At 43.8% G+C, this 27242-nt stretch overlaps 1 protein-coding gene across 2 annotated transcripts; it reads left to right on the top strand.

Annotated features, from left to right (window-relative positions):
- Positions 1–205: 205 nt before the first annotated feature.
- Positions 206–21714, top strand: LHX2 (LIM homeobox 2). Of its 2 annotated transcripts, none has more exons than XM_037400749.1 (5): positions 206–1222; positions 3939–4144; positions 4872–5254; positions 13296–13501; positions 20916–21714. In XM_037400749.1, exons 1-5 carry the CDS (start codon positions 995–997, stop codon positions 21201–21203), a joined length of 1311 nt encoding a protein of 436 aa, XP_037256646.1. In that variant the 5' UTR covers positions 206–994; the 3' UTR covers positions 21204–21714. The 2 variants fall into 2 exon arrangements, with proteins under 2 accessions (XP_037256646.1, XP_037256647.1); XM_037400750.1 differs by having other exon boundaries at positions 3942–4144.
- Positions 21715–27242: the final 5528 nt, after the last annotated feature.

The raw sequence follows: 27242 nt of genomic DNA on the forward strand, positions 1-27242 counted from the left end.
GAGCGGCGGCGGGGAGCAGCAGGTGGGGCAGCGCGGGCAGCGCGGGCAGCGGGAGCAGCGGCCCCGCGCCCCTCCGCGCCTCCCAGCCCCGAGCACATGCCGGCGGGCCCGGGCGCGGCGGCAGCCAATGGCGGCGGGGCAGGACATGATGTCAGAGGGGCTGTAGAAAAGGCGCGGAGCCTCGCGCGGCGCCCGGGCTGCAGACGCGCCGCTCGCAGGCACCGCGGCGGGCGGCGGCTCCGGCTCCGCCGCTGCGCTCCCCCCCGCGGCGCGGCCGCCTTGCGAGCAGCCGCCCGGGCCCCGCGGGCCGCGCCGCTTTAAGGAGAGAGGGGGGCCACCGAGTGCCCGTCCCATCTGGTGCCCATCCAACTCTTCCTCCTTCCCCTTGGCTTTTTCTTTTCCCAATGAGCTCCAGCGGGCTGGGGGAGGAGCGGGGGAAGGAGCAAACTTTGCCCCTGAGCTGCCGCCGCTGCCAGCCCTCTGGACTGTGAGTGCGTGCGGTGGGCATCCGCCCCATCCTCGCAGCACCAGCCTGCTCTCCGCCTGCTGCAGCCTCCCTCTCCCTTGCTTTCCTCCTCTAAATTTCGCACAGTACGATGTAGGGGGCTTGTCGTTATTGTTTTTTTATTATTATTTATTTCTCAACGAAGATGGTTTAATTTTTTAAATTTCTATTATTTATTAATCCCTCCCAACCGTAAACCTGTCCAGCCTTCTGCCAGCTGGGCCAGAGCATAAAGCCTGGGACCGCACCTGGGGCAATGAGACCTGCACTGAAGAAGCCTCCCAGAGGGATGCGCCGGGGCCGCGCAACAGACTAGATCCAAGCCCCGAAGCTTACACCACCAGTTACCCCCTCTCCCTCATCCCCTTCGCCCGCCTTTTCTGCACCCCATCCCCTTGCAACCTCGGATCAGTGCCTGCGCTGCGCTCCGAAGACCTTTGCCGGGGTGAAAAGCCCGGTGCCCAAGGAGAGACGGGGCGGCCGTGCTAGATGCATGGGGGAGGGCTCCGGTTAATGCAAGTTCTGGGCTCGTGCAGGGACCCCGACAACTGTCAGCAGCAGCAGCAACTCGGGGCCTCTTCCTCTGCTTCCTCAGCGATGCTTTTCCACAGTCTGTCCGGCTCGGAGATGCACGGGGTCATCGACGAGATGGATCGGAGAACCAAAAGCGAAGCACCGGCCATCAGCTCGGCTATAGACAGGGGAGAGACCGAAACGGTAGGAAGCGAAGGAATGGGAGTCATTCAACCCCCTAAACATAATAAACCCCTCAAAGATAGAGCTTTTCCCTTAAAATAAGAGATCGGGGGGAAACGTGCACAAATCAGAGGAAAATTAAGCATAAAAGCACCCCAAAAGATTAAATAAAACCGTGGGGAAAGGCATGAAACTGTTAATTATTAATAATATGCATAGTAATAGTAATGCTTGGGTGGAATGAACGGTACTGCTCTTGCAAGAAAACAGAAAGATAGACCAGCCTTTTGGTAGCGTCCAGGAACTCCTTCCCTTCCCCCAGCCTGTCCGGCCTTCCAAAGTTTTTATGAAGAGGCGAAGTATGCTTTTATACAGATAACATTTTGGCACAGGGAATTTTTTGTCTGCAGAATGGAAACACAAACACCAAAGAATCCAATTCTGTATTATTTTTCAGGTATAATATCTACACTGGCGTATTCTTTATAGCATTTATATATAAAAAACTCCAAACAAACAACTTCTAGTTACTTTAAATTATGATTTTAAAAAATAATTTTTATATTAACACTGGTTTTGCAAACATAGCAAACAGAACTAGAAGATGTGTTTCAGGCAGACGGATGGATGCACAGTTGTATAACTTTACCACTTTTTATCTTATGTCTGCTGATGCGCAGTACTTGTGTATTAATACATTTAGATAATAAAAAGATGCATCCTTCTAACCAACGTTAAGCTAGCAAAGTGGAAGAGATTTCTGAAGTGTGTTAACTGATCCAACGTTTTATGTATACTACTTTTTCGTTAAGAAATGATAATTCTGAAGTGAAATCACCCCTTCCTTTGGTTAAATGCTGCCTTGTAAACTGATAGGGGCATATGCAAGAAAGATGTCTGTTCTCGGGTTTTGAAACTTCATCAGTATGTGTTATTTCTTTTAATGCTATGTAGAAACCTACTCAAAGGTGACAGTGAGAATATTTAATCCGGAAATACTGGCTGAAAAACAGCCTTTATACTGTAAGGGTAGGACGTGATTTCTTATTTAAACAGTTCTGGTTTTCTTTGGAAAAGTTAGTATTTCTCCGTGCAATTTAACAGTATCAAACGATCTTTCCCGGAATAAATATCGTGGCGTGAGACCTTTATATATCTATATATAATGTGTACGCATACACATGTGTATATAACAAATAGTGGGACAGAGTGCTGGATCCTTAAATACCATTTCTGGATCTCAGAATACTTAGAGGAAAAGCAAAGCAGAAAAATTGTATTTCATTTAGAGTGGATTTACAAGAAACTATTTTGGTTATAAAACGATCCCTAATCAGAGTTCAGTTAATGCCTTAAAGAAAAAAGCTATCAGTGCACTGGTGTGGCTGACGTACCAATGTAGTGCCATAATTTTATTTATATGTAGTTCTGATAGTAGGAATGGTGTAGTGCAAACAGTGCTTATAGCGATGGGATTTTGTGATGTCTGCAAGTACTGGATGAAAGTAATCGGTCTAGCATGTGCTGAAAAAAATAGCTTCAGTTCCTTTCGATTCTTCCCTGTTAGTTCTCTTTTCTTTTTGATTTGCGCAAGGACTTAAGGCTGTAGAGGAGGTAAAAGTAAACAAACAATTCCCCCCGCCCCGAAGCAAAACAAACTGCGAGTTTGTCACATCTGTAAAAAAATGTTTCGGGTTCTCTTGCACAAGAACAAATCTGCAGTGTGCTTTTGTGCAACGCGGATAATAGTAAGTTTGGAACGAAGTGGACAGCAGCGCATTGCAAGGTCTGCCACAAACACTGCTCCACTCTGAGCCTCCCCTCTTGAGTACTGGTTTAAGGTGCCTGCTAAAATAAATAAGCGTGCTTAAACGGTTTTCGATATTTTTCTGTCTTTCTTTTTTTGGTAAAGTTGACAGAATATGTATGTGTTTGTTTTTTGCAGGGTTTCGATTGGATTGCGATGTGACACTAAACTATTAAATTATATAGGGGTTACATTTAGTTTTATTGCTTCCAAGTTTATCCCAACATAATCTAAAGTGCTCTGTTGTTTTTTCCCCCACTTTCTTTCCTACACGTTTCCCACTATTTCGTTTTCTTGATAAAACATTCTGCACCTCGGATTTAGCAATGCTCATTCCCTCCGTAGTTTTATTTATTGATCCCTTTAGTCCTTTGGGTCACAGCAGATTTGGATACGTGTTGTTTGGAACCAGCTTGCAAGGAGAGCTGTGTCTGTAGCACTGTGACTACTAGGGGGTTTGATCGTAATTCACTTGGAATTTTATAGCTATGAAAATACACACACAGACACGCTCCACATACACACACTCATAGAGCAGTAACTATGCAGACACTCTCAGTATGTCCATAATAATACATTTTAGAATTAACTATCTGTGATTATTGCGCCTGTTTGTTGAACAGCATCTTTTCTTGTTCTGGGGCTGGAAACTCAAAAAGAAAAAAAAAGCTGGGTCTGATCCGGACGCCTCCCCTAAAACCCGGGGTGTTTTTCTTCTCGCCTCGCCTCCCTCCCGCCCCTCCCGGGAAGGTGGGCTGCAGCCGGCCCCGGGGACCCGCGCTGTCGGGGCGGCCGGGCGCGGGGCCCCGCGCAGCCAAGCCCCCGGCAAGGGAGATGGGAGGCCCGGCCCCGGCCGGGCAGGGGGAGGGGGAGCCCAGCAGAGCGCAAGTTTCTCCCTCTCGCTAACGGTTTGTAATTGTTTTCCCCCAGCAGACCATGCCTTCCATCAGCAGTGACAGGGCTGCCCTATGCGCCGGCTGCGGGGGGAAAATCTCCGACCGTTATTACCTCCTGGCTGTGGACAAACAGTGGCACATGCGCTGCCTGAAGTGCTGCGAATGTAAACTGAACCTGGAGTCCGAACTCACCTGTTTCAGCAAGGACGGCAGCATCTACTGCAAGGAGGATTACTACAGGTACAGCCCGCCCTCAGCCACCAGCCCGGGGGGGGCGGGGGGGACCTGCTGGCGGCCCCCCAGGCTGAGCAAACCCCGTCCTGAGGGGACTGCGGAGAGGGCCCGTGGGCATGCCGCCCCCGTGGGGCAGGCTGTGGGCTCCTGAAACCTCCCACTGCAGGGGAGGACTCGTGGTGGGGCTGGACCCACCCGTGTTCTCGGGAGGGGGCACAGCTGCCACCAGCCTGTTCGCGGATTCCGGGGGCCTCAGGCAGCGCCCCCCCCCCAGGCTTTCGGGCTGCGAATGGAAATGAGGGGCCGAGGGGGCCAGGCGTGATCCCTGCCCGAGGCGAGGACACGGCCAAGCTTGGAGCCCCCACCAGAGGGCTCGCCCGGCCGCCCCACGCGTGCCCCTTTGCGGGGATGCCGGGCTGGGGCCGACCCCGGGCAAGCTGTCCCGGCCGGCGGCGGGGCTCCTGCGCCGGGCCCGAGCCCGCTCTGGTCCCGGGGAGGCTGGCGGGGCGGGAGCTGCGCTGCGAGGTGGGGAACGGGTCGGAGACCCCGCCGGCCTGGGGAGCGCGGCCGCTCCGCAAACGTCCCGGCGTTGTGCAGCTGCCCTGGCTGGGGCGGCCGCCCCGGGCCCCGCAGCCCCTCTCCCTCTGCCGCCCTCCGGGCGGACCCGACGAAGGGCGGGGGGGAGGGGGGGGATGCGCCTCTCACCGTCTTCTCTGGCCGTTCTGTTTTGCAGGAGGTTCTCGGTGCAGAGATGTGCGAGATGTCACCTGGGGATTTCTGCCTCCGAGATGGTCATGAGGGCCAGGGATTTGGTATATCACTTAAATTGCTTCACTTGCACCACTTGCAACAAGATGTTGACCACCGGCGATCACTTTGGCATGAAGGACAATCTGGTGTACTGCCGCCTCCATTTCGAGACTCTCATCCAGGGGGAGTACCAGGTGCATTTCAATCACTCGGATGTAGCCGCTGGGAAGGGCCCGGCTTTGGGAGCAGGCTCTGCCAACACTTTGGGACTGCCTTATTACAACGGCGTGGGGACTGTGCAGAAGGGGAGACCCCGGAAAAGGAAGAGCCCAGGGCCTGGGGCAGATCTAGCAGCCTACAACGCAGGTAAGAGACCCCCATCTTCCCCCAGAGCAATTCAAACGGTTTGTTTCTGTTTGCTTCCAAAGGGGGATTTCCGTTTATTTTAGCTTAAACCGTTAATAATAGTTTAGCTGCAGCATAATTATTGAGATCAAGTGCTGTCAAACTGCAATTACAGAAGCTAATATGTTAGCATTTTTCACTTCAGCTGGAAATAAAATGTTTTGAAGCAAGGTCATCTGATTAAGGAGGGGGAGAAGGGGGAGTCTAGCCTGAAATAAAATCTGGAAACCAGAGACTGTAAGTTAGCACTTCAGAGAGCTGTGAATTTTCTTTAGTAGCTACACGCAAAGGCTGCTGATGGGTGAATTGTTCTGCCCTTGTCCTGAGCTCTTGCAACTCGTAGTTTTGGGAGGGAAGAGCGAGGGAGGAAGGAGGAAACCGGCTGTTTCCCACGGAGCTGCCGTGGGAGCGAGTGGGAGTGCAGGCGGCCGCGGAGCCAGGGCAGGGGCTGCAGGCAGCAGGTGTCCTCAGGCCGCCTCGAGCTGCTCGTACCATGGCACTTTCGGCTGGGGGTTCTGTTCGTCGGATGTGGCTCCAGAAAGAGTCGGGAAACTCACAGCATCCCCTTTGCAAAGCCTCCCCGCGCCGCAGCCCCTGCCTCCTGACCGAGAGCAGCAGCGGGAAGGCAGGGAGCGAACCTGTCAGCAGCCGCCAGCCTGCAGTCTCTGCTCCAGCCCTGCCTCTCGGGCGCTCTGCATTGAGCTGCAAACTTTCTGATGTGTTTCCTCGTTTAACCTCTCCACCACCACAGCACTGTAATTTTGCAGGCAAAGGAATTCGAGTACTCTCCTGCCCCCCCACCCCCCATCCCTGCTTCCCCCCTTCCCCTCGCTCTTTCACCCATGTAACTGCCCACCAGAACGGCTGCGATCACTGGATCTTCCAGCATATAACGCAGCACCGCTCCTTGCGCGCAACAAGGAAAAGTGTTTGGACAAAAGAAAATTCTTAGATCGTGATTTTATTAGAAGAATTAAAGGCAGAGGTGGGGTTTACTTCAGGCTCGAGTTTCCCCGCGCTGCGCGCCCAGCCGCCCCGTTAGACCCCAGAGACGACGCTCGCTTTGCCTCCTTCGTGGTGCTGCTGCAGTGTCGCCTGCGCTTCTCCGCGGTTCCGGGCTTGTTTGCTTTTTTTTTAATCTACGAAGTTCAGACATGTTTCCTAGGGTGTAGATTTGCCTTTAACACCCAGCCCCCATCCCCCCGCCCACGGAGAGGGCGTTAGGTAAAGTCCGTGTTTGTGGGGGTCTGTTTGCAGCCGCACCTCTGCGCGCCCCGGCCGCAGCTCGCAGCTGCGGGATGCGCTGCGCTTCTGCCCGCCCTGCGCGGAGCGGAGCGGGGGGGAGGGGGACGACGAACACGCGTGGGAGAGCGGGGGGGGGTCTCGGGCGGGCCCGGTGGTCTGCCAGCACCGAGGGCTGCGGGCGCGGGGGAGGCGACCGCGCAGGGAGAGAGAGGCTGCGGGTGTTTTGCGCCTAAACCAGAGTAACAATAGCGACGAAACTGAGTGGTTTGCACTGAAAATGGCAGGGAGAAAAGGCGCATCCCTAACTGGCAAACGCACCTCGGGAACAAAATTGCCAGCTATTATTGGTTTAACTAATTACTGAATAATTTGGAAACAGCGCAAGAATCAGTAGAAGTCCCGGTGGTGAAGGTTGATGAAAGGTGTGTGTGCAGTGTTCTCGCGAGTAATAGTTGAGCTTTAAAATATACATAAAATATGCATCTTGCCCGTTTAAAAACGTCTCCTTTTTGGAGGTATTAGGTTTTAATTGTCCTTCCGCTGTCTCCCTGCTCAGGGCAGATGTTCAGATTCAAAGGACCTGTAAACTGAACCAGCGGCATCTGTCCTGGATGGGAGCACAGCTTGAAGAAGTCTTACTGCTCCCTGACTTCCTAGATAAACCGTCTCTCATTATATTTTTTAAAATTCGTTTTCAAAATAACTGCCCTTCGATTTTTTGGTCTTTACAATTTTTGTTCAGAGCCTGCAGCTGAAGAGATTTTCCTTGAGGAACCTTTGGCTTCTTTGCTTGAACTATTTATCTACTTAACTATTTATTAAACCAATAATCGACTAATTTATACGATAATAAGTGCCATTGATCTTGGAAATCAGACCAGGTTGCCTGCCCGTTGATGTAAAATTTCACAAACTGGCAAATTATTGCAAAGCCTTCGATTTGGTGCCTTTGAAAGGGAAACCGTTTAAAAGTGTGATAGCTTCTTTTTTATTTTTAAATGGAACTTGTCATTTCCTTCTCAGAAATGCACAATCTTGTCCTCTGAGGGATCTGTTGCTGATAGTTTGTGTAGAATACTTTGTGTAAATAAATCTACTCCCAGAGGTGATGGGAAAAGGGGGACCTGTAAACTTAGGGGTTTAGGTAGAGTTGAGACTGGAATTATTTCGTAAATTGCAGCAAATATTCATCTGCAACACGAATTGGACTGACTTTTTTTTTTTTTTCTACTTAAACGAGACTCTGCACGGGGATGATGGGTTTTAGATGTGGATAGAGCCTGACAAGTGGAAAATAGCTTAGAAGGATGCTGAAACTTCAAAAAGATTTCTTTTTCTTTCTTTCTCCTTTCTTTTCTTTTTTTTTTAAGTGTGTTCCTGTGATCATAATTTCTTCTTTCACTTGTTGGAATAGAGTTTGATGGGTTTTTTAGGTCAGTAAATCAATGGCTGAAAGCTTGCTGAACACAGAAGCACCTGTAAAGAATTCTGAATACTCCCTTTGTGCATTAGACCCCAAACCTCCCACAGCCTGCTGTATTTTGTTCATTTGTACCTGGTCTGTCTTTAATATGAAGACACTAAAATATCCCCGCAAATGACAGATGTATTGCGCAAACTTGGGGCACGACGAGCTGGTAAAATACCATGATCTGTGCAAACGGCGAAGGTTGTAAGCTGTATTCCCCTCCTTTCCTAGCAGGAAGATGGAGTGTTCCAGTAGGAAGGTGCCCGAGCGCCCGGGCTGGGTGCGCGCCCCCGGCGATGGAGACGGGGCGGCCGGGCTGGCCCCGCTCCCGGCACGGGTGGCCCCGGGGTGCGGGGGCTGGGTCGGCCTTTGTCAAAAGGCTGGTGGGTTCTCTGTGTGTGTGTGTCGTCGCCGTCGCGCCCAGCCTCCCCCCACCCCCCACCCCTCCCCCCCAACAAAAAAGAGGGAAAATGCCGGGAAGTTGTGAGGAGCGGGTTTCTCCTCTTCGTCGCGTCCCCCCGGACGGACAGCCCAGAACAAGCTTTCCTGTGGCTGCCGCTACCAAGCGGGCGAACACGGGTCGCACCTTAAAAACGGGGGTCTCGCAGCGGCCTCCTAAGAAAAATCAGAGTTCCCTCCTTCCTCCCCCCCCCCCTTCCTCCTGCTTCTCTCCCTTCTCCTCCTCCTCTCTGCCCCCGCCGCGGTCACCTCGCGGGCTCCCCGGCGCGGTGCATCTGGCCCCTCCCCGGGGGCTGGGGCTGGGGTCGGGGCTGGGGCAGGCGGAGGGGCTGGGGTCGGCGCTGGGGCAGGGGCAGAGGCAGGCAGGGGGCCGGCGCTGCTCGCTCCACGGAGGGTGAGCGGGGGGCCCCGGGAGCGCTCCCTCCCTGCCGGGGGTCCCTGGGGAAGGGCGCGGCGGGCCGAGCCCCACGGGGAGCGGAGCGGCCCCGCCGCCAGCCCCTTCCCTCGGCCCGGCGGCAGCGAGGAGCCTGGCTCGGCCGGGACTGCCCGGGTTAATCGCGACGCTCAGGGAATTACCGCGCACTCGCACCAGCCATTCACGCCATTCACTTGGCTTAATTGAGGGGAAAAGCCCCGCACGGCCGGTGCCGCCGCGGCCCCGCTCCGGACCCTTTGTTCGCCCGCCCCGGGCGCCCCCTCGGGGACGCGCCGCCCTTCTGTCGGGTCGGCCGGGGGAAGGAAGGTGGCTCATCCCTGCGCTGCGCCCCTCTCCCGGCCTGGGGATGCTTGGCCTGGGAGGCAGTCGCTCCTTCAGACGGGCCTCATCTCCCCCTTCCCAGAAACGCTTCCCGAGCTGTCACGACTGGGACAGCGCTGCCTTGGCCGTGGCTCGGGACCCTCCTCGCAGCGCTGCCAGGCACCTCGGGAGCAGCGGGGGGTACCCTGCCTGCTCCCAGTGTCACAGCTTCACCCCCTTCCACCCCAGCTGCAGGGAGGAGTTCAGGAGTCTGCCTTCGCCAAGTGTCTCCTTCCACCAGGGAGAAAGACTGCCTCTGCTCCTGCCCCAGTGCCGTTCGGAGGGCCCTGTTTCACTTCTGTCGCCTTCAAAGATGCGGGTGCCACAAAGTCCTTTACACCTTCTGCCAAACAACAAACAGGGCTGCACCCCTGTCTGGTCTGGTTAATCACAAGTTCCCTCTCCAGGCAGCAGCAGGTTAAAACATCCCCTTGACTCTTATTACTGAAGGGGAGTGTGTCCCTGAGCCACTGAATATGGAGAGCTGATGCATGCACCAAATGTGTCTCTTGTTTCATCATTCTTTCAGAATCAGGATTAGTTTGCTTTCTTTTTGTGTAATTTAACATGTCAAACACAAGCTACTTGGAACAAAAGTTCCCCCAAAGGAAATTTACTCTTCCCTATCTTCTTCATGTACTATCTACTTAGCGACCTACCAACCACTAAGCACATGCTTTGCCCCAACATGTGGGGGCTCTGGCCATCTGGGTGTGAAATGGTGCTCCTGAGTTTTCCTTCTTCCCACAGTTTTCCTTCTTCCCACAGTGTTTGTTACAGAGGTAACAGCATACTCATGTTGCTCCTTTTAGGGACACTGTTAGGCATTATTCTGCAGAGCATAGTTTGGTCACCAGTATCAAAATACAATGTTTTAATCTTAGTGTCTAGCGATGCTTTCTGTGGACATCACCATCTTGTGGCCAAGTGGACATTTGTGTCACGGTGCTGATGGAGGAGGCTGCAAGAACTGGCCTCTGGTGAGACCAGCCGGAGGACTGGAGGGCAACGGCCTGGGTGTGGGGACTGGGGGAAAGGCACAAGGGCCTTAGAAATGTTCTAGGGACAAAAAAGAGACTTGGCACCACTTCAGAATTTGTTTTATCACAGAACAGAAATTAAACATTAGTTAATTTATGACTCCTCTATTCAACTGGAATTTTACCAATGGTATTTCTGAACTCCCAGCAGGAGCCTGCAATTGAATGGAAATCTTACGTGTGGATAGTTCTACAATTCCTTTGGAAGATACACAGGGACACCACAAAGAAACGGGGGAAAAGTGCCTGAAAAACAGAGGGTTGCTTGAGGAGCATGTACAGTGTTAGTCTTACACCATGATGCCTTGTGCAGAAACTCATCAGCTCTTAAAACCTTCACATGCTTACATCCTTGGCCCATTCCTGTATCCCTGTGCCTGCAACGCCCATAGATATTTCAGATTCTGTGAGAGATGCATATAATATTAGACCTAATATAATACACTTCGGAAGATGTGCCAGGCATCGCAACCAAATATGAGAGGGGAATTGGCATTAACTACGAATATTTGTGTCTTATTGGGTGATGCCTGGGGGTACCCGAACCACTTGTGCCAGAAAACAAACAGCAGGCACCCTTGCACACTTTCAAATTCATTCTATAACTTTCCCCATAGAAAAGGACAATATGTTGCCAATCTCAAATGGTATGTATTTACTGTCATTTTAATATTATTTTTATTTAGTAGATGAGGAGGTAAAATTATGAGAAATTCAATAAATTGTTCATTGTCCTATCAGGGCTCAGATAAAAGCTGATACCCTTTCTGGGAGGGTTTAGAATCACTTTTATTTCCTTGGATCCTGAATGTGTCTCATTCTCTATGGAACAGGTTAAAATCCAGCTACTCGCAGCCCTAGGGTTTGTTTTGTTGCATATTAACATGAACAGACCTCAGTCCTTCAGACAGATATTTTGATGTGTTTCCTCCTAAGTCTCTGCCTTATTATTTCTGGGAGGGTTTAAAAGCATTTAAGATAATACACAGAGGTCTTTTCCATTACTAATATCTAAAATTCTGTGAGTACAGCTTAAAACCAAGCACTGCTTGGTTTTACATTTCCATAATAGAATTTGTTATGAGCAATATAATTTCAGTTACTTATCCCAGTATTCTTTACATCAGGAATTGTAGCTATGAAGGAGACTGGAGCACATGGGATGACCCCAGTTTGGCAACTACATCTCAGTTCTTGAACTCAAAAAGGTTTTGCTACATTCCATCCAGCTCCATTAATACTGCATTTTTACTATCTCCTTTTAATGTTTTAAATTCAGGTGCTTCTAGTCTTTCCATGCTCCAGGAAAACAAGCAGAAGTGCTTCTTGTTGCTAGAATTTGGCACAAGGTCCTTAGGTCTGGAAAGGATTTATACAAATGTACGCACATGCATGCACACACGCACACACATTTATATGTACAGCATAATTTTTTTTAAGCTGCTTTTTAAATTATAGGAGTACTGAAACACACAGAAAAGGTTGAGGCTTTGGACACTTTCTACGCATCTATTAAACAAACATGCTTTTTGGTCTTAAAGCTCAATTTTTGCAGGCCTTGCTCTAGATTGTGCCATATCTTTTTGGAAGGCTTTGAGAAGCTGAAGTTTGCAAAGCAGCTACTGTACATGCTGCAAAACTGCTGTTTATAGAATCTGTATGCATTTTTACTTATGAGTACATGCAATTTGTGTATATTTTTTAAAACTTTTTTTTAATGTGTGCCTTTCAGTATTTGTATGTTTTCATTAGGGCTGAAACCCTCTGATTGATAGCATGAATTTAAAGTAAGACTATAAAGACATGTCTACGAGATGTACTCAGTTGTAATGAACCAGCAATAATGGGTAATTGAAAACAAATCTGGTTATGTGTTTAAGAAATTCACCAATAATTCACGTTTTTAAATAGATTTTTTTTCACATTTTTGCATGCAACATAGAACAGAGATAGTAGTGATTTTTTCATTACTTTTAACACAAAACTTACAGGAAATGAAAAGGGAGTTGTAGGTATTGGAACAGAAAAAGCAACTAATGACAGTTTTTCAGAGCTAATTTTCAGTGATATCCTTGTGTTTTTTAGTGGATTTAAGCTCAGTCCTTAATGTTACTTTAAGAGTTTTTGTATGGTCTACTGTATGCACAAATAAATGAAAGACTGCTTTTGGTCTATGAGATTATTTTGCTTGGCATTCAACTTTTAATACTCCTTGATAATTATTATGATGTTGCTTGTTCATAGACCTCCTTTACAGGCTTTACAGTTGATTTATGCAAATGTATCAATCAGTGTCATTCAGTGATTTCAAAAGGATATAATAGAAATGATCATTCAAGCTAGTATTTGCAAATACTTTTTTTAAAAAAAGGAAATACAAACATAAAAATAATTTAAAAGATACTTTTTGTTTGGCATGTCAGTGACGGACAGTATTAACAGCTTTATTTCTTTAGCTAGTCAAATTATAGTCATAATTTTCTGTCTGGTACCCACAAACTTTATTTCTTTTATAGTGTTTCATTTAATGGTCTCTCTTGTACTCTACAGGGTTTAGTTTGATGGAGGAAATAATTATAATTTTAACTGGTCTGTTCCATCGAGATTTAAGTGGACTGTATTGTGTAGCTCTCTTTGTACATTACAATGCAATTTATAGTGATACAAAGTACATTAAAACACTTTACAGAGTTGAGGACAGCTACTGTCCTACAAGCAGAAAGTGGAGGAAAGGCTGTGTGGAGATGGAGGGAAGAAAAAAGGAAGCAGACCTGACATTTTAAAAGCCATAAAGAGGCAGGTGAGGGTCCTTGCAGGCTGGTTATTGTAAGGGGAAAATAGAAGATGCAGAAATGGAGGGGAAGGCAAGTAGGATTTGTACCAGTACAATACATGCCATGGTATGTTATTTTAATTGCTGCACTCAGATGAACTGCAAACAGTGTTGGTCACAGAGCCATAGATTTACACTCCTTTTCCTCTTGTTGCCTCAAGCTTTAAGTTGCAATGAAAACGATGGTGACCACCTGGATAGAGACCAGCAATACCCCAGCAATCAGAAAACAAAGCGTATGAGGACATCATTCAAACACCACCAGTTGCGGACAATGAAGTCATACTTTGCTATTAACCACAATCCCGATGCCAAGGACTTGAAACAGCTAGCTCAGAAAACTGGCCTGACCAAAAGAGTTCTTCAGGTAAGAAGAACAGTCTTTTGCTTTGAAAAGTAAACAAAATACCAATTTTACATTTAGAATGCCATGGATTTTGCTGATTTTCCAGCTTTTCTTAATTGTTCTTACCTTCTGTGAGACCAGTTAAATCCTAGAAAGTATAAGAAAAGTTATTTCATTTCAGTGTCCCAAAAGCAGATCACTTGGGTTTTAATTTTAATGACAGTTGTGAAGGTTTAGGGCCCTGCTTGTTTTCCTGTAGTTAGTTAATTCTGGTGCATGTTTTACCTTCTAATCTGCTGTAAGAAAAAGTGAATTATTTTAGTTAGTGCGTTCACTGTAAACAGAGAGCTCTTAATTTAGAAATTACTGTGAATGTTTACCTTTATAAGAAATTAATTAGCACTTTGAATTTGTTTTATCAGGACAAGGAGGATATCTTTTCTTTCATAATTGAAGTGGACTTAAATTTAATTTTTCAAAGATTAATTTTTTATTCATAGTTTAGTAACAGAATGAAAGGAGACTGCATTTTAAAAGTACTTTTTCTCTGAAAGCTGGATTTTTCTTGCTTCACGGATATACACTCCGTTCGAACTATTATGGAAAGCAAAGGTGAGAATATTAGTTGATTCAGCTCTATTTGAATTTATAGTTCTGATTCAAGAAGTCATTTTTAATGGGCGCTTATCCAAATAGCTATCCCTAGAGATCAGTTTGGACATATAGGAGCCATGGCATTCCAGGTTCTATTGCTGAAATTTTTAAATGGGTCTTCATTGTAGAAAAATGCTTTTTGAGCTTCATAGAGACAGGTAGGGCTTAGAGACAGACTCCTGGGAAAACATTGTGGACAGTTCTCGCAAATTCATAGGCAAGTGGAGGGCAGCAGACAAAAAATATTGAGAAAAACTGAATTCACTGGAGAGACTCTGGACCTTGCAGTGTTAATACCTAAAGAAGGAATAAAGGTTTTGTAGGCTTCCCCATAAAAACTACTAATGAAAAACCGTACGTAATTACTACTCTTGGCTACGTTCTCCATAGCTGGATTTTTTTTTTTGTTTTGTTTTATGAGGTCGATTTTTGGTGGTGGAACAGATTCCTCCAATACAACTAGTGCACATCCTAACACTTGGTGTAGTGTCTCTGATAGCAGCTTTCCTTTATCCATGCACATGGGCAAAATAATTCACTGCATTCATCTATCCTTGTTTTGACATGTCTTTATTTTATCCTCAGAGTTTAGACACTCCAGTAATTCTGTCCATTACAGTGCACTCACACCTGAATTATCTGAGAAATTTCACATAGTGCATGAAGAAATGAGATCAGTATCTAGAAAGTGTCTTTTTGATCATCTTTCTGTTCTCTCTCCTCACTCCACACCAACCTGACTTCCATCTCTCTCTTCTTTCACCTAATGGGTCTTTCCTTCCATCTTTTTTCCAAGTTACTGTCTTTGTTTCTTCCTGCCTTTTCAGAATGTATTTCCTTTTCTCCCAAATTGGACTCTGTGTCTCCATTAAACTTCAGTTCCTCTTTCTGTTTCTTCATTGCTTCTGTTTCCACCCTAAACATATCACATCTTGCAGTTTTATGGTGCTTAGTGCTTCCACTTTGTTGTGGCAGACCCTTACAATTCCACTAAACTTTTGTTATTGTTTTGGTGATTTATGTTTCACTTCTTTTACTTTCACAGTTAAATAGTCCTTTATGTCTGGGCTCCTTTAGCTCAGGAGTGGTGGAAGGTAATAGTTGGTGAGGATTGCACCCAGAGGAAGATGCTGTTGGAGGCAGTTCAAGAAAACGACTCAGAGTGATACTTTGTCTCGGATTGCCTGAGTTTTCCAGTCTGCTATGAGCACCCTGTACTCCATACTCTTGGAGTTTCTGTTTGAACCTTAATTTGGGCCAGGAGAAAACAAACTTGGTTTTTTTGATTTTAGAACCTTTGTGCCCAGTTGGTTTATCTTTAACCTGTGAGAGGCAATTTTTCAAACACTGAAGTTCACCTGTGTGAGTTTCAGGGTTGCTCTTTGCTAGGGATAACTCTTCATGATGTTGGTTACTGATACAGTGTCACTTGTTAATTCTTTTGAGTCAGAAAGGTTGGCATTCTGGCTGTGTCACTTACTGAATGCGAAGTAATTCACCGACACTATTGATCTAAACAAGCATCATTAGTATTAGCCTGTCTTACATACTGAAGGTACATGGACTCCCAGATGTGCATGCACACTTGCCAGTAGCAAGAAATCTTCCACATCCCCTATGTTGTTACTAGGCGTGTTTGTAAGCTGTTGTATTTTCTGTATGTTCAGATCTCAGTTCAGCTGATGAAGGATCGTGGCTCTTTGTTTATCATTAGCAGAATATATTTTAATAGAAAACGCAAGGCAGCAGATCAAGAGAAACAGGGTCTCTTGTTCTGAAACCAGTGTACTTCCTAAACACATGTGGTAGAGTTCCTAGTGATTTAGGAAACAGCTGTAGTGCCTTTACTATATAGACAGTCCTACATACCACATTACAAGGGTACTTTGTCAATGAGCAGAGAATTTGACCATATTCTTATCGATCTGTGATAACGGATTCGGAAGACCTGACTTCTGTCTTTGCTTTATATACAATTAGCCATCAGCTATCCATGTTCAGAAATGGAATGGCATGGGAATGTAACATACTGCTTCATAAATTACATTCCCTTCAGTGGCTTTGTAATGCAAACTATTTTCTGTAAGTAGCCACATTAGAATCACAGTAAGCATATTTATATTTTTAACCCCTATTTTATTTATTTTCATTCCAATTTAGCTTTATATTTGTGATTCAATTCATATACCTCTTGTACAGCAGCTGGGGAACACAAGCCCGTTACTGTAAGCTATCATTCATAATTGAAGTGACCAGCTAAATGTGAGCTAACTGGCATAAATATGCCTCTTTTGGGAATGGATCTTTCTTTTTGTGAGTTTAGATAGGGAAGGTGGAAGTAGATAGCCCTAAGAAGATGCAGTTTCCTAGCTATGGGTATGTACCTCTTCTCTCCCCAGGAGTCTGGAATATGATTTTCCATGGCAAAAGCAGGTTAGGAACACAGAGTGTTATTTTTCAGTGGGTGTCTTGTACACTGCTTATTCTTTCTTGAATCACTCCCCAGTAAAAGTTGCTATGAAAACCCTACAAAGATTACTGCATTCATTTGGACTTTTGTAATTCAGCTTCCAGTAGTCAACAAGCATGAAAATTTTCACAATCACGCATGGGTACCCTGTGCTACCTTTTGGTGTAGGTTTGCTTTAGGCTAGCATCCTGCAGACTCTTTACGAAGCCTCCATTCATAAAATACCCCATAGTTTCCCTTTAACTGTGTGTTTACTAATTACAACAGAGTAATCAAAGTGTGTGTGCAATGAGTGAACGTAGTTTGCTTTGTGGTGCAACATCCTTTACATTTTTGTTTCTCCACTTACTAGTTAGTAAAATTCAGTCTCCAGGTAGCTGTGTGGATGAGCAAAATTGTGTTTAAAAATTTGTTTCTAGCAGAAGCTATTCATACAACTAATATATAACAGTTGCAAGAACAGAGGTGCTACAAACAAGAAAATAAAGTTTTCTAAAGTGATTAGATTATCTCATTCACTGCAGTATCCAAATCCTTTGCAATACTTAGCATATTTATTTTCAATACTTCCCTACCTAAGGGAGATGTTATTTTATTCTTCTTTTACTTAATGGGCATAAAGGGTTAGCTGCACAGAACACTGAAGAGGTAGTATAATATTTTAACTGCAGTAAATATTACTCTTGCCTAGCTGCGGAGTTGCCCAGCTACAGGTATACAGCCCCACTAACCAGGATGTGGTAGCATCAGTGGTGGGTCTCACAGCTGCTTTTATTTTTCAGTGGAAGTTTTGGTCCATATTTTCCCCTTTGATTTGAAACAGCTCAGCCTTATAATGATAGAGTTGGACAGAAAAACACTAAATACTTACCAATGATTTTGTTTATTCCTTAGTACTGAAGACCAGATTCCTAATTGTGTAATTGATGTGAGATAGGTCCTTCTGGAACAATTCTTTCAGTTACATATGTTTAGGTTATTATTTCTTTACTTTACTGTAGTACCACTACAGGTGCAGGGCCTGAATTGCCGATGTGAGCACACAGCGCTGCCATTCTGCATGGGCAGCTCCAACTTGCCAGCTCTTACACGCTACTTTGCACAGCTCTGAGTAATGACACAGGGCAGTAGAGAAGCAGGCCTACATTCCTACAGTTCAGAAAAGAATAGTTTTAATTCTTTAATTACGCTTCAATGTGAAATCTTTGCTGAGTACTGTCATATCTTAATCACATACCAGAATATAACCATCGCGATGCTTTTGTTATCCCTTTCTATCATAAGACAAGTTTTTTTCAGAATTTCAGTGAACACATATGTAGATGTCTTTTCAATAATAGTATGAATATTTATTATTGGACAATGTTAAAGAGCTTTATAACCATTAGCTGATTAACCTTGACAATACCTCAGTGAGGAAGAAAGTGAAAGTAGTCATATAGTCTCTATTTTTTAATATTATGTACGAGATTATGTAGTATTTTCTGTGTCTAGCATGAATTACCACTATTAAGGAGAGAATGAGCCATGTTACAAGTGCCGCTCCTGAAAGCAGCATGAATGGCCATTGGTAAGGGCATCTGAGCACAGGTTTTCATATGTAATAGAAGATAAAGGGGAATACATAAACATCAGTATTTTTGCTCACTTTTCTTTACACACTACGTGTTTCAAATCACAAACAGAAAAAATACCATAGAGTCTCTTGCCCTGTTAAGGTTAAGGAGCAGTTGGATGTTTAGGAACAATGTAAATACACAAAATAGTTATGATGGCTTCTACGGTTTTATACACTTCAAACAAGAAAATTGTTTTGTGACTAGGAATGGAAATGTTACTTACATTTGGGACTACTGCATATATAAATATGGATATTTTTAATGAACGTAAGTATGAAGTTACACAGAAATATGTGTATATGCAACTGGACTAGTGGTTTTGCCTGTTCTGTTTCCATAACTATGGTATACGTACATATCAACAGTGGCAGTGTCTAAACTTCTATTTCACCTTCATATGTATTATCCTTTTTACAATTGCTAGAAGGTACATTAAAAAAAAACAACCCCAAATTACTTTGTGGGACAAATATAAATTATCTCTTCCTGAAAGGTAAAAAAATCACATAAATGTTCAAATTGCTGCTTTTCACCATTCCTAACTAGTTAGCGATTGAGACTTTGCAGCTTGAGTGACCAGAACAAACTGATTCGCTTCACTTGCATCCCCTGCACACGAGGCTCCTTGCCTTGCTCAGAACCCTGCGCACACTTCTGTGCCTCCTGCCTTGCGTGGCTCTGAATGAAGAGTCACAGGAGAGGACGCTGGTTGTGAACGTGTCAGGCAAAAATATCACACTTAGGTTTGCCCCATTTTGACCACAGTGCTGGTCTTTAACGGGTTTACCACTATAATGGACTGTGTTATCAAATCTTGAGTATATTTTTACCCGTGCTAGTTTAGGAGAAGATTTTTGTTTTCCTGCCATATATGAAAGTGAAAAATAGCCTTTAAACTAAGTGTTTTAACAAAGGGAATGCCAACATAAACTGTTTTAAAACTCTAAGCTTTCAGAAACAAGGACCTGTAGGGATGGCCATGTATGCATGGCCCACGAATGCAGCTCCTACAGCCACTGCTGGAATTTGCACATGAGGGTTATTTCCTTGTGGCATTCTCTGGAGAGAGTCTGAGAGGGAGGATGTGCACCTTGGAGACCCTCGGTTGGCCGAGAAAGCTTTCCAGAGATAAAGAAAGAGGGCTCAATAGGAGGAATTTTGGGCTGGAGCATCTATAGATGAGAAGAAACCCAGTTAGAGGAAAACCAGCTGAGACATGTTCGTCAGTCCTAGCTGCGGCTGGAAGCTGAGGGTGCCCACAGAACACCTCACAGGACTGCTTGCGTTACGCGTCGCTCCTGGTTAGTGGCCTGGCTTAAAGCGGATGCTATGGTGGGACCATGCTGCTTTGGAGTTAGAGGTCAGCACTTCCGTATGGGTTGGTGTGGCCTCGTGAGTTCCGTGCACCCAGTTTCCCTGCACAGGCCACAAAGGAGAGATCTGGTGGAGGTATTGTAGGGCTATGCAGATCCTTTCACTCACTTGGTTCCTTTCTCCGACAGATACAGAGATGATGAGGCTCATTGCATCTGGAATGGAAAGACTCGGTCCTATTCCTTATAGCAGGTCAACATGAGGACAGTAGGATCAAGATTGAGTCCATTGTAAAGGATGTAACAATGACAGGCCTTCTGAAAAATAAGCATAGTGAAATTTCACCTAGTTTGTAGTAGTAAAGTTACCTGGTATCAACAGATATATAGGCTGAACACAGGGTATTTAATGACGTTTTCAAATTCGGTTGAAGTAATATGCTGTACCTGGGTTTCATGCAAGTTTCACAAATACATTTTATTTTATCTATTCTCATATAGGTCAGAAAAATACTTTATCTTTAAACAAATCCTGCAGTCAGTGGAAACCATTATTAACTTGGACATAAATACTGAAGTTTAACTGAGAAAGATGAAGCCTTGCTTTTGTCCTTCACTCATAAATAATAATCAAATAAAACAAGAAGTAACAATCTTGGGAAAATTTCTGTATGTGGATATAATTTCTACTGAAATGACAGTTTTCAATGCAATGTGGGTCTTTAATACCACTCAAGATTCTTTTCCCAACATCATTCCAGTACTGAAAACATTTGAAAAAGGAGACTGGCATAGGTGAAGGGAGCTAAAGTGTTTGAGAAAGAGGAGTAAGAGATGAGTAAGAAAGAGGGGCAGTCCTTTTAGAAAAGTGAGACCAATGCAGACAATGAGACATCGGGAAGTTCCTGGGAGAGCTCTCAGGGCCTGCAGAAGGGCAGGTGCTGTGGTCTGGGTCACCAGCTGCTTACGATGGGAGATAGACTTGAGATACAAGGGTGCCGAAACTCATTATTTTATATTCTTCAGATGCTTGATGTCTGCCCCATCCAGACAAATACTTCTGGGATTGAGGGCAATCGAGGATTCATGCCAAATTTCTAAGCATCTTTATACATAGCCTGAATGGAAGGACTCCCCTCCTCCATCCTTAGTCCACTCCTGTCCCAGGCAGACTGTTTATACAGGATTGCAGAAGAGGGAAAGAGGAAAGCTTAACAGGCATGCAGAGGACACTTCACATGACCGGGGCTACTTTTCTAACATGTTACCAGTAAAAACATCTTCCCCAATTCAAGCATTGGTGAATTTGTGAGTATGCTTTTGCTTTTCTAAACACTGCAGCTCTTTAAATGCTACCCTGTTATATTAAACTATTTCAGGTTTGGTTTCAAAATGCTCGAGCCAAATTCAGACGGAACCTCTTACGTCAAGAAAACACAGGGGTGGATAAGACTTCAGACTCAACACTCCAAGCAGGGACCCCATCAGGTCCTGCCTCAGAAATATCCAATGCCTCCATGAGTCCATCCAGCACTCCTACTACCTTAACGGACTTGACTAATCCTACTATGCCTACTGTGACATCTGTCTTGACATCAGTGCCCGGAAGTCTTGAGGTTCATGAATCTCGAAGTCCTTCACAGACAACTCTTACAAATCTTTTCTGATGACTCTTTCTTAATAATTTCTTTAAAAAAGAAATTATTCTTAGCTGAAATTCCAAGTGTATTTTAATAGAGGCTTTGAGCAACTGACTAACCACAATTAGGATGTCTCCTAAAAAAACAGAAGGAAAAGTAGTGTTCTGGTATTACGGAGTATGGACTGAAGAATAACTTGGAAGATCTATTGCAACACAACATTTGTGTAACTGTACAGTTTTGTGGACTGAGCAAGGGAAACAGCAATTAATTTAAGTTGGCTAAAGCTTCTGTATTTTCAAAGACTGCCATGTGCCTTATATACTGTTTTATCTACATTCTTTGGATTCCATGTCCACTTCTCTCTTTTTCTCTCTGTATATTTATGACCAGGGCAAAAATGTTAAGAGTTTGTTACTTTGAATAGTCCTAAGCCTTTCATCAGTTGCTTTGTTGTTTTAGAATTTTAAGGTCGAAGTCTGTTCGAATACCAGAATTTGTAAAATCTAACCAGTAATAAAACCACTTATGGAAACTACTTGGTAATGGCTGCAGTTACATTTAACATTAGTGTCACAGTCAAGGTAGGCTGATTGTATTTAAAAGGATTAGAAAACTGCACTGCAAACACAGTATCTGCCTAGGATAAACTCTAAATATGATGTATGCATTCCTCCTGTTCCTGAAGTATGTATGGGTGAGAAATCCAGCGTGTACAACAGTCTAGGTATCTTCATTGTAGAGAAATAAATAACTGTTAGTTGCAGGTAGAAGCTATCAGATAATGTTAAAATTCAAACAGAAAAACTATGCTTAATTTTGTTGCATGAAAGAAACTTGACTTCAGCTAGCATTTATGAAAACAATCTTGCTTTTGTGCAAGAGGAAGCTTGTTCCATTTCATGGAGGAGGCAAACGGGGTATCCGACAGCTGTGTGGCCACAATCAGTCAGTCCGTTACAGAGGTGGACACTGAGCAATGTTTTCCCTAGGAAAAAGACAGAAGTGTTTCAGGTTATTTTACAACACTGGTGGGCAAAATCGAGGCAAAATTATGTTTTATAAAGTCACAGCCTTACATTTTTTGTAATGCTTTGAAGGAATAAAAAGCCAAGGAAGAATATGATACTATCAATACTAAGCAAAGTGGTTATTCCTTTAATGAATATGGACTTTTCAATACAATTTCATTCCTTCTCCCCCAAAAATCTGTGCAGAATATAACTCATATTTTGAGGGGTTTTTTCCCTATTGTTTTTAAAGATGCTTTTCCGTAATTAAAGAAATACCTCAACAAATTTTAAATATGTATAGGAACGAGTATACACTATGCTGTTTGCCCAGTAGTTTTATAGATTTTGAGTGGTACATAAGATGCATATGGTTGTTCCTTTTCAACCCTGTTACAATCAGTTTATTTCAGTCAAATGTTAGGTTCTGTGTGGCTAGCGCTCGAAAACTAATCCGTCATTCCCATGGATCAAAATTGCTAAAAGATTATTCCAAATAAGCAGCAAGATAAGTGCCAAGATTCATGTTCTTTGCCCTTTCAGTGCATTGAAGATTATTTAGTAGGCCAGACACTTTGGTAACTATGTTTTGGGTTTAAAAGTGCTATATTTATTCGGCTTTCTCAGATGAAATTTGCCATTCTTGTACAAGCCAAATTCCTATTGAGATCAGTGACAGATCTCGGAGCATGAGGACTGTGGGATAGAAATGCTGACATAATTAGATCATTTATTAACCTTTTTTACACTTCAGCTTAAAAAAACCCACAGGTGAGTTATCTGAAAAGCCAGAGAGTCCTAAAAATGTCCTAACTAGCTAAGATCTGGGGAAGGGATTACATTCTGGTCACTAAAACCAATAGGCTAGCATAGCTCACTAAGTTTATGCATAATGATGAAACATTTAAAAAGATAATTTGGGTTGAATTAATAACGGCTACAGGTTTGGCCAAGACATTTTTCTTTATAAAATACATGTCTAATAAAGGAATTGTGCTGGTTAGTGCACTGTAAAAGAGTACATATCTGCCTTTCAAAGATACTCGGGCACAGAGATTCTGCTGTATGTAATGTTTTGTTCATTGTCAATTACCTTGGAGATTTTATTTTTTGTTTTTACATGCTTAGCTGGATCTTTTCTTGATTTAAAAGGCAATGTTGGTCCACTGTTAAATGGATACAGCCCATAATTATAAACCCTGTGTATTAAATTGTAAACAGTTTTAAAAAGCTGAATCCTGAATTCTTAAGTGTTACGGCAAATGTAGCGGATAACAATTCAATTGGTTCTTTAAAACGGCAGTGCTATTATTTGTGATCTTGTATTTTAACTACCTGAATCCACGTGGATGGAAATACATTTCAAATCTATTCTCAATATTGCCTTTTCAAATAACTGACATTTATGAAGGGGAATACTCTCGTGTTAATCTTATCTAAAACCTATAAGAGACAATTAGAGAAATTGTCTGGTTTAATCAAATCAGGGATTTTTGCATATAAATAAGAGACAATATTCTATGTAGGGTCTTTATGTAGGTGCATTAGGATTCACTCACTGGCTCCAATGACCTATGTTGTCCCCATGATTGTTTCAATCCTGTGGTATTGTTTGGTTGTTTAGAGCTTGTTGGTTTTGAATGCTGTACATTTTTTTACTACTGCAATCCTAATGTTTCTTCACATACTTGTACAGTTCCACATTTGATGTATTAGTCTGAAATTCTGTTAAAAACATGAACAAAAATGGAAATGATATTTCTTTGGAAGTGTATTTTTACTGTATATCTAATTTGAACTAGTTGAACATACTTCTTTACATTTTGCATGATAGGTGTGTAGTTCATTTTTTAAATATGAAAGAGACTTAAGAGTAACTTAGAATGAGAATATAATGAAACCTATACAAATATGGAAAATACATACAATGATTTGCTACTTTTTGACTCAAGAAACTTTTTGAAATACATTTTACCTAGTTTATTTAAGATAATGCAGACATTCTGTCTTTGAGTTCGTACATACTACAGAATATAAAAGGGGATACATGTTATAAAAACTTTCAAGTCACCTTGGTACCCAGCAGCACACTGGATAGTTCTTGTCAAGCAAAGAGAAAGGATATTTGATTTTAAGAATGATGAATAAATATAGTTTGATCTACAGTAGAGAGGGACAGCATTACTGTCAGCGATATGTAATCACAACTTACAATTTACTGACACTATTAATAGCTACCTTTCACAAAACTTATTTTTCATTCAAATAAGTTTGGGAAGAGGAGGCTAAAGATCATTAAACTAATGAAGAAGCTGAATGCCTGCCCTGGAGGCAAAAGTCAATTTATCAAATATACTATGGATGGAGAGAGTGCCTCCAGGATATTTTGGTTTCCAAACTATCTTTTCTTTCTAGCTGTTACGAAAAAACATATTTAGAGCACTTTCCTATAACTGTTTGTTATTTTTTGTCTGTTGGAAGGTAAAGGCTAAAGCTTAGACACCTGTAAAAAAAGCCTTTGTCTAAAGGAAAAGGAGAAAAAACCCCACAAATGAAAACAAGACTCAGGCTTTGTACTCAGGCACAATGATAGAGACATCCAGGTGACTAAAAGAACTTCCATGTGTACATGCTTCTGGTCTTCACAGTGACTTAATAATGGTTGGAAGGAGAGATTTTAATTGAAAGGAGGTGAATTATGATTTTTTTTTTTTTTTTTTACTTCAGAAAGCAGGACTAATTACATAACTCTGTTGCTCTTTTCTAAAATGAAATTTGATATGTCACCGTTAGAAAGGGTCACAGCATCAAATATAGCGTGAAGAGATAAGCCTACACATTTTAAAGAAGGTCTTTTTGCCCCTTTTCTTTTCTTTCTATCTTTTTAACCCTGGTTCTTCTCCAGGACGCATCACAAACTGCTGGCAATAGGCTCAGTTTGATGAAGCGTAGATCATCTTCCTGCCACACAGTTTGTATCCTCCTGCTTACACGGTCTCCTCATACTGATGCTGGCAAACACTGCTCATTTACCTTACACAGTCCGACTGCCCACAGCTGCCATGGCGTGAATCCTCCAACCAGCCGAACGCTTCAGGGGAGTTTTTTCCTACGTCTGCAGGAATTTATCCCTTCTGAATAAGGAGGATTTAAACTATTCCTGGTAGCAATTAATTTGTAGCTAAAATAATGATCTGGAAAATGGATGGCCTGTGCATTTCTGAGATCACTTTTTTTGACCTGTGTTTGAAAAGGCTACAGGTGAAATATATGTGCAACGTGTCCAGTTCACATTAACAGCCAGGGTTTGGGTGGGTGTGAAATGCTTCTGCATCCCCTGTTTGGTGCATACAGTTATGCAGTTGCCAGTGATCTGCATTTCTGCTTTCCACAGTTATAGTATCACACCTCCCTTTCCAGACCTTCAAGTCCTTTTGTCCTGTGAGTGAGCTGATTGGAATTCTGCTTAATCCTATACTTCAAATAATTTTGCCTAAGTCTGCAGTACCTTTGCTTAAAAAACTAAGTATAACAAACCACAAACATTGCTCGCACCCTCCTGTACCTTGCATTTAAGGCTGCTCAGGGTCTCCAGTACGATGCACCCCCACCCCCGCAAGCAGCAGGGGCTATACAGATTGTGGTCTGTTCTCATTCTAATTAAAGAGAAGCAAAGGAATAAATACTAGATTCTTGATCTGCAGTGAATAAAAATGTGTTTTAAGGGTATCTTAGGACTGGCAAATCACTATATGGAGGGAATAAAGAGGGTGTGTTTTTGACACGCAGAAGCTGCTGTGGTTATGAAGACAAGCAGCAAAGCAGCTGGACTCCCAGTGCTCCTGTTCTCACTTCCATAAGTGGAGAGACGGTCTTTAGTTCATTGCAGGCTGTAGCTGGGATGCTTACAGTGATGTGGAACGTGAAGAATCATGTTGACTCTGTCATAACATTAGGTGAGTTATCAGTAATTTCTCTGAAAAATCCCTGGGGGAAGATGGCCGCATGGGGTAGCAGTGATGCCTTTTGCCAGTAAAGAATGCTGCTAATGACGCGCTTGTGCCCTCGCTCTGCTGCTAGGAAGGCATCTTCATGGCCTTCGTGTGCTTGATGTGGTAAACCTTCCTGGAAATGGTCAGTAAGCAAGCTGACCACCTGGGGAGCAGCAGAGAAACTAATGCACATTTGCAATTAACTGTAATAATGTATAATTGTAATCAATACCCATGTCTCATTTTGCTAACATTTATTATTTTGTAAGCTACCTCCAAAGTCAGTCTTGTAGCATTTGGGGTGTTACAGAGTCAGTTTTAGGTTCTTTTACTGAGGGTAGCTTTGGCTTTGTGTCATGAATGGGACTTAAGTATTGAGTTGCATCAGCCATCACATATTGCTCTCTGTAGTTACAAAAGCATCAGATGCGAAGGCAGTCATAGAGAAGGGTACCTCTTTGGCTGGGTTCGGCTGCAGACTGTTCCCAGGGAGCGTTCGCTCTGTGGGGAGTGACATGCAGCCGGGGTGAGCTTACGCTGTCGCCATTGGGTCCAGGTTTTGCCATGGGAATCAAATCCGGCCACACGCGGCAGTGAGCAGACACCCAAATTAATTGCTTCCAGCATGCATGTTTGCCATGTTTAGGGAGAGAGAACCCAGCCTCAAAAATTATTTCCACTGAAGCAGCAAATACTGACAAGCCTAGCAGATAGAAATTTATACTACCACTGTTTCTGCTACAATTGTACTCTCCACCCTAACCTTTTATACTAATTAAACATGTGTTTCTTCTCACCATTCAGCCTGGTAAAAAAAGAGTTGTGCTGGATCAGGGCCATGAATGACATTTATCAATTTGCCAATTTTTTTTTTTCCAAAGGACTAGATAAAAAGATGTACTGGGAATTTAATGGATTTCTGATCAGATTATTATGATGTCGGCAGTTCTTTCTAGCCTAACAAGATTTTTGTAGCAACAAAGGTCAGCAAATATTTTTGGGGTTTTGTTTTGAGCAAAGCATAGTACTTAAAATATCCAACCTGCTGACAGTAAATTCAGACC

This window comes from Falco rusticolus, chromosome 9 (assembly GCF_015220075.1).
Source record: "Falco rusticolus isolate bFalRus1 chromosome 9, bFalRus1.pri, whole genome shotgun sequence".
In the NCBI taxonomy this organism is placed as follows: Eukaryota; Metazoa; Chordata; class Aves; order Falconiformes; family Falconidae; genus Falco; species Falco rusticolus.

What these genes read in the sequence shown, in the direction of transcription:
- LHX2 (XM_037400749.1), top strand. Translation starts at nt 995, where the DNA reads ATGCATGGGGGAGGGCTCCGGTTAATGCAAGTTCTGGGCTCGTGCAGG. An exon ending in ACAGGGGAGAGACCGAAACG is followed by an intron (nt 1,223 to 3,938) that starts GTAGGAAGCGAA and finishes GTTTTCCCCCAG; the next exon opens with CAGACCATGCCTTCCATCAG. An exon ending in TGACCAAAAGAGTTCTTCAG is followed by an intron (nt 13,502 to 20,915) that starts GTAAGAAGAACA and finishes AAACTATTTCAG; the next exon opens with GTTTGGTTTCAAAATGCTCG.